This window comes from Nicotiana sylvestris, chromosome 12, assembly GCF_000393655.2.
Source record: "Nicotiana sylvestris chromosome 12, ASM39365v2, whole genome shotgun sequence".
Lineage (NCBI taxonomy): Eukaryota > Viridiplantae > Streptophyta > Magnoliopsida > Solanales > Solanaceae > Nicotiana > Nicotiana sylvestris.
The window spans coordinates 139,649,679-139,657,685 of record NC_091068.1 but is presented as its reverse complement, the minus strand read 5'-3'; the positions used below and the strand labels follow the sequence as shown (position 1 = coordinate 139,657,685).

Genomic DNA, 8,007 nt, shown 5'->3' with positions numbered 1-8,007 from the left:
AATATTATAAGTATGACATTAGTGCATAGCTAGTTTGATGACTTTGAGGTCCTCTAAGAGTTGAGCACGGAAGGAAATAGTTATTTTATCACTGCAATGTACTTAAACTATTTAAGATGCCCAAGCGCACAAGTAATCTGCAAACAATGAGCATATGATATGTACTGCCATAAATAAAATGATTATAATGATACATACCTTAATAAAATATGGCTCAACTTAGCGGGAGTTAAGAATAAAATTAGAGCTTCGTGCTGATAACGTGTTATAAAATAAAAGCAATGCAGTAAAATGTAAACAAGAAGAGATAGAGAGAATGGAGAAGTGTTTTCTTCTTTCACTTTGGTGTAATTTTTCATTGCAATTACATGGCCTTTTATAGGCATAAAAAGTAAAGATGATGGACATAAAATAGGAAATTTAATCTTTAAGTTATTCACAACATGAGTTTCATTTTATGTGGCATATTTTTAATTTTAATCGATTTAAAAAATTTGATGCATATTTTTTTTTTGGAGTAAAGAAAATATTATTAATCTCTCAACCAACCAAATATACAATTTCTTTAAACTGTACAGACCAGAAGAATAAGTACTTCTAGTCGCAAAAAAATCCCTATCTAACTTCCTCTATGATATACTAGAAAACAACTCCTCTATCCATTTCCTTCTACCATTCCCCTCTTTCCTAATACTTTGCATATTCACTCGTATTTTACATTCCTGTTGTATCTGTAGACATATCACCTGCGGTTTGACTACTTTGTTATTCCATATCGCATCATTTCTGACCTGCCATATCTTGTATACTAGTGCTGCCACTACTGCAATAATAATTTTCCTGCACATTTTACCTCTTACACTTCTCGTCAGTCTTCTCCATATACCAACGATATCAGGCTCCTTAGTCTCCAGTCCCAGCCATTCCAACAGAATTTTCAGACATTCCTTTGAAAACTGACACTCGAAATACAAATGTTGTATTGTTTCCTTGCTTCCTCCAGAGATTTCACATCTTGTTTCTGTGCATACACCTATTTTTTCCAGTCTTTCTCTTGCCAGCAGTCGTTTGTGAACTGCTAACCAGCTAATAAAGCTATGTTTTGGGACATTTACAGGGTTCCATACCCACCTAGCTCAGGGCCATTCATTCAGCTCCCCTTTCCTCCATTGGTATCCTTTTTGAATGGAATACCTCCCTCCTATGTGTTGCCAGTCATTTCCTCTATATCCATCCTTGAACTTTTCCTTTATATTACAAATTCTCTTCCAGTACCAACTACAATCATTTGGTGATACATAGTGATCCCAGCTAGCTTCTTTAATATACACATGATTCACCCATTTCACCCACAAGTTGTCAGCCTTTTGAGCTATATTCCAGACATATTTTGCAATAGCAACCTCATTCCATATTAAGCAGTCCCTTATTCCTAACCCTCCTTTGAATTTTGGTCTGCAAACTATATCTCATACTATCAAAGGAGCTTTGTTTGTCTGTTCCTTTCCATCCCACAAGTAGTTCCTCCATATTGCAATAAGCTTTTTCATCACGGCTTTGGGTAGAATAAAGATTGATGACCAGTATGTATGAATATGTAGCAACACAACATTAATTAGTTGTACCCTTCCAGCATAAGACATGTTCCTCAAACTCCATGTCCTTATTCTGGCAGTCATCTTGTCAACTAAGACTTCATAATCTAAACTTGATAGCTTCTTTGCTGAAATTGGAACCCCCAAAAATCTGAATGGTAATGTCCCTTTCTGATATCCTGTAGCCTCACATACGTCTTCCAGTCCTTGCGTTGGCATATTGGCACTTGAATATGTTAGATTTCCCTGCATTAGTAGTCAGTCCTGATGCATTTGTGAAAGATTGAAGACCCATTAACATCAACATTGCTGATTGGTAATTTCCTTTACAAAATAACAAAATGTCATCTGCAAAGCATAAGTGATTCAGTTTGATTCCCCTACATTTCGTATGATACCCAAACTCCCTCATATCAGCCACTTTGTTCAGAATTCTAGTTAGGTACTCCATACAAATTACAAAAAGTAAGGGTGAAATGGGATCCCCTTATCTTAAACCTCTTTTCCCTGCTACGTTCCCATATAGTCCTCCATTTATTGCAATACTATATTTGGTAGTAGTTATACATGTCATTATCCATTTTATGAATCTTTGAGGGAAGTTCATTGCATGAAGCATCTCTTCCACAAACGACCACTCTACACTATCATATGCTTTCCTCAAGTCAATCTTGATTAAGCAGCTCTGAGTAGTGTTCTTCCTCTTGTACAGTCTTACCAGATCTTGAAATATCAGTACATTTTGCACTATTGTTCTTCCTGCTATGAATGCACTCTAGTTAGCAGAAATCAGTGTAGGTAGTATCTCTCTCAACCTATTGCACAGCATCTTGGATATCACCTTATAAATTGTGTTACATCCTGCTATAGGTCTGTAATCACCCACATTAGTTGCATGTGAGTTCTTTGGAATAATTGTGATCACTGTATGATTCAGTACTTTTGGTATCTCCCCTGTTCTAAACAATTCCATTATAGCATCTACTATATCTCCCAGCTATCCTTGAAGAACTTACTTCCATAACCATCTGGACCTGGTGATTTGTCTCCATTAATTGCCCACAAAGCTGTTTTAATCTCCTTTTCTGTGAAATCTTCCTCTAACATTCTTCTTTGTCTTTCTGTAACTATTGGCCCTTGTTGTATCAGTCTGCTATTGACATGTTCCCTTTGCCTATTGCTGGTGCCTAACAGATTTGTATAAACACAGTAAAGGCTTTTGCAATTTCATCCACTTCAGTTCTATGGATTCCTTCTGCATCGGTAATAGAGAACACCCTGTTCATATTCCTTCTTGCTTTCATCATGCTGTGAAAATATTTGGTATTTAGGTCCCCTTGTTCCAGCCATTGCACTTTGCTTTTCTGTCTCAAAAACTGATGTTTTGCCTCCTTCAATCTTTTTGTTTTCCTGATTAGTCTTGTTTCTTCCTTCTGTAGTTCCGGATTCAGAGGTGCTTGCTGCAATTTTTGTTGACATTGCATTAGTTTCTCATATGCTTGGTCATCTTTCTTCTCTATTTGACTGAATTTCTTCTTGTTCAGCTGCTGTAGTTTTCCCTTCAAATTTTTTAACTTTCCCACTAACTCATACATTTTGGTCCTCCTCTTATTGGTTTTCCAGCCTTGCTTCACTCTCTCCTTATAGTTTGGTGCAATGCTCCACATATTAAAATATCTGAATATGTGTTGCTTCTTTTGATCTTCAACACATCTGATTATTGCAGGGCAGTGATCAAATGTCCCTTCATTCCTATAAAATACCTCTGAATCTGGCATTGCTAATATCCAGTCATTGTTGATCAGCACCCTATCGATTCTGCTGTATACTCTATCTGCACCTCCCTGCTTATTATTCCAAGTATAAAATGCTCCTGAAGATTTCATATCTTGCAGTGTATATTTTGTCACACATTCCTTGAATTCTCTTATTTTTGCCATTGTAATTGGACTCTCAATCCTTTTTTCTTTATGCAGGGCACAATTAAAGTCACCCATAATTGCCCATGGTTCATCCATCTGCTCATATATCTCCTTAATATCCCCCATAGTTTCCTCCTTAAAGCAGCATCATTGAAAGCATACACCATTGTTACTGGAAAATTCTTTCCATCTCCTCTATGATGAACTCTACAATGGATTAACTGTTCTGTAACTTTACATATATTTATGTCATAGACCATCGATTTCCATAGGATCCATATTCTTCCTCCATTATGCTAACTTAAATTTGTACTATAACTCTATCCATTACATAGGTTAAGAGTAGCCTTTTGAGCTTTAGCTCTCTTAACCTTTGTTTCCAAGAGGCCAAATAATCCAACCTGGGAGTTATGCATAAACAGATGTATATCCTTCTGTTTATCTGGAGTATTTAGCCACCTAGTGTTCCAAAAACCAATTTTATCCATGTTTTGGTGGGCTTCCCCCACCCTTATCATCTACAACCCCTCTTTCCCTACCACACCTTTTTCCATTGTTACCATCTGATATCCTGTCTGACTTGTGCTTGCCATATCTTATGTTTGTTGTTGCCCTAGTGTATCAAAAGTATTTCCTATCTTCAATGGTACTTCTTGTACTATCATTGCTTTGCTCATATATTTCTCCCCTCTATATCCATAGTTTTGATCTGGATTCTTGCCCCTTTCTGGTTGCTTATTATCCCCTTGCTTTCCTTGCTGTTGTTGTTCTATTCTCATTTGCTGCGCTTGATTATTCTGAATATTTTCCTCTTCTTTCTGTTGTACTACCTGCTTCTGTACTGTTTGCTGATTCTCATTTTCCTCTTTTTCCTCTTGGATATATCTCCTACACTCATACACATCATGTCCATAATTCTTGCATTTTCCACATAGAACAGGTTTCCATTCATAGTGAATTGCCTGTTCAATTATTTTTTCTGTCTCATTCTCAAATCTTATGCTTGATGGATACTGTTGATTCAACTTTACCTCTACTAGTACTCTTGCATATGTTAATCTATCTTTGTTAGTAGTAGCCGCATCTGCCTTTAGTGGTTTTCCAATCAGGCCCGTAATTTTTGTAAGAGCTGCTTGCCCCCAGTATTTGATGTCTAGCCCTATCAATCTCACCCAAATTGGAATGTTCTCCATTTGCTCCTTTGTGATCTCCATATCTAGCTTCCATGGCTTAACAATTACTAGTTTCCTATCATACATTTGCACTCCTTCTTCCACTGCTTTGCTTCTACTCTCAACACTGTGACATGTCACAAGTAACACTCCTCTGTTAAATTGTGCTACCTTTTCTATCCCTAGAGCTCCCCAAATTCTCCTGAAGTATCCATCAATTACTACTCGCGGAGGATTCGAACCTAGTACATAGCATACAACAGCTGTTGTCTAGTAATCTACCTCATCCTTGATATCCGCCATTGTTATTTTTACATTTTGTTCCGTGACTTCCTTCATTAAGTCTAAACCTTCCTCTATTGGTATTGTACCCACAACATTACTCCATGTTTTAGTACTTGAATCTAGGGTTTTAGTCAAACCTGTACTTTTGCTCAGCTTTTCTTCCTCATCAACTCAATCTGCCCATGACGCCCTACTCGCCATTGTTATTTCCTCGCTCGCTCCCTTTGGTGTGGTAGGATTTGAGATCTGATTGATATCCAAAGGTATAATTCCTTGGATCGAATTAATACTTTTCACTTTCTTTGCATCTTCCAACTGTGGAACTCCCATGCACACTGAATTTGATGTCTGACTTCCATGGATCTTCTGACCTCCGCCTCTATTCCTCGATTTTCTCACCATTTCAGCTGATGCATATTTTTCTTTAATCTTTTCTTGTTTTTCTTTCAAATATATGCAAAATAAATAAGTTACTTACATTTTTATAGATAAATTTGTTCTCAATTATTGAAGAATTAACTGTTTATAAAATAAATTGTTATACATTACAATGTTTATTATATTATGTTAACTAATTAAAACCAAGTGTAATATATATATATATATATATATACACCTAATTAATGTAGAATATTGAAACCCTAATAAAGGAAAACAATGTCTAGAATATTACTTGAACTTGCTAATCTAGGAAATTATACCTGAGTCGAGGGTTTATCGGAAACAGTCTTACCTGCACAAGGTATGAATAAAGTTTGCGCACAAACTACCCTCCCCAAACGCCACTTATGGGTTTAGATTGAGCACGTTATTATTGTTGTTCAACGGTAGTAGAAAAAACATCATTTCAAATAATAAAGATTAGAAATTTATTAACAACTATTCACAATACGTGACTATAGTCAGGGATTTGTTATTACTCATAATTGTATACCTTTTTGAATCACCTTGCTATAGTCTTTTTCATTTTATCTCTACATTCTTTTTAATTTTACTGTTCCTTACACAGATAATTGTATATCTTTTTTATTAATTTTTACTTCTGCCTCTGGTTACTAAGTATTTAAATGTAAATCTAATTTGTAGATACTGAAATACTTACATAAAGCAAGAGTTATGAAATGAAATATTCAAGGCACCTTATTAAGATATGAAAAGATAAGATATTAAATTGAAGAATTTAGCACTCAGTAAACTTCCACCGTTTCTGAAACTCTCCTCCTACTTCCTCACTCCTTTGTTCTTTTCTTCAAAGCTTTGTGGGTTTCCCGTTTTAATCTTTGTTTTCCCGTAGTTGTTCTGCTTTTATGTTTCTCTGTTAAGTACGATATTTGTTTCTAGTTAAGGGGGAAATAAATCATAACTTTGGTCAGGATCTTATCTTTTACATGTTCATTTCTTCATCTCTGTCATCTATATTTATTTTAAAACATAAACTACACATTTGTAGAACAAATATGAATTTTTCACGTTAACGATATAATAGTTTTACCTTTTTGGTATGGTTTAACAAGAGACTTACTGTTTTTGTACTCACCAATAATTATAATTATAAACACTTATTTGTATTCGTATATTCGTTCGTAAATTTGAAATATATTACTTGTTATTATTAATATGGAAAGCAGTGTTTTATTTTTTATTGTTTTATCTGGGTTTTATTTTCTGTTCCTGAATGGATCAATTTTTACCATCTCTAAAAATAGAAGCTTCAATCGGTGAAAGAAAGAAAGCAAAAAAACCTAGATTTTCTGACATGTCAATGGACCCCACATGCTTTAGGCAAAAGTTGACTGACTGCTTCCACGTAAGTACCACTGAATTATCAAGTTTGTGGGTAAAATCTTAACACTTGGTCAACAAAGAAAAATTTGATTCCATTTGAAAGATAACTTTGGCTATTGGCTATCGAACTAGAGTTCCAAAATCCAAACGAATAATGCTTTTGTGTTATAAAATAAAGACTATAAAGTAAAGACAAGTATAGAGAGAAATTGATATATTATTCGAATTCAAACTGATGTACATAATGAACTGAAATCTCTTCTATTTATAGAAGAAAGGAAGCTGCTGTGTAAGCTGCTACTATACCAGATATGGATAATCTTCTACTGAGAGCAATATTTATCCATAACGGAGTACTGAAAGGATAAGCTTATTATACCCGATATGGATAATCTTCTACCGGGGGTAATGTTTATCCATAACTGGGTACTGAAAGGATAAGCTTATTATACCCGGTATGGATAATCTTCTACCGGGGATAATATTTATCCATAACTGGGTACTGAAAGGATAAACTTATTATATCTGGTATGGATAATCTTCTACCGGGGGTAATGTTTATCCATAACTGGGTACTGAAAGGATAAGCTTATTATACCCGTTATGGATAATCTTCTACCGGGAGTACTGTTTATCCATAACCGGGTATCAAAGTGATAAACTTCTTCAGGAAGCTTATTTCCAATAGAGTACTTAAATAGATAAACATATTTACGGTGGAGTCACATATGGATAAGCTTCTTCAGGAAGCTTATTTAAAACGGAGTACTAAATGAACATCCATAATATAATATATTTATAACACTACCCCTTCGATGTTCATTAAAAATAATGTGCCTCATTAAAATCTTACTAGAAAAAATCACGTGGGAAAAAATCCTAGTGAAGGAAAAAGAGTACACATATTTAGTAATACGTATTGTTGGCTGCCTCATTAAAAACCTTATAAGGAAAATCCTGTGGGAAAAACCTTAGTAAGGGAAAAAGAGTACAGTGCGCATTTTACTTCCCTGAAGAAAATCTTATTTCAAATATTTGAGTCTCCGCATTCCAATCTTGTATACCATATTCTCAAAAATTGATGTTGGTAAAGACAATCTGTTGGATTGTCACTTGAACTAATTTGATGCACATCAATGTCACAATTTTCCTGAAGATCATGTATGTAGAATAATTCTGGTGAAATGTTCTTCGTTCTACCTCCTTTTATAAATCCTCCCTTTGATAGTGCTATGCATGAAACATTGT

The 8,007-nt window shown here is 35.0% G+C and overlaps 2 protein-coding genes across 2 annotated transcripts; both read right to left on the bottom strand.

The window, feature by feature from the left end:
- Window positions 1–1,469: 1,469 nt before the first annotated feature.
- Window positions 1,470–2,702, bottom strand: LOC138883840 (uncharacterized). The gene is made up of 3 exons (XM_070164556.1): window positions 2,612–2,702; window positions 2,110–2,354; window positions 1,470–1,841 (listed from the first exon to the last, which is right to left on the bottom strand). The coding sequence occupies exons 1-3, from the start codon at window positions 2,700–2,702 to the stop codon at window positions 1,470–1,472; spliced, it is 708 nt and encodes a 235-aa protein (XP_070020657.1).
- An 80-nt stretch (window positions 2,703–2,782) lies between these two features.
- On the bottom strand, window positions 2,783–3,643 carry LOC138883839 (uncharacterized). The gene has a single exon (XM_070164555.1). It carries the CDS (start codon window positions 3,641–3,643, stop codon window positions 2,783–2,785), a length of 861 nt encoding a protein of 286 aa, XP_070020656.1.
- Between the last annotated feature and the right edge of the window lie 4,364 nt (window positions 3,644–8,007).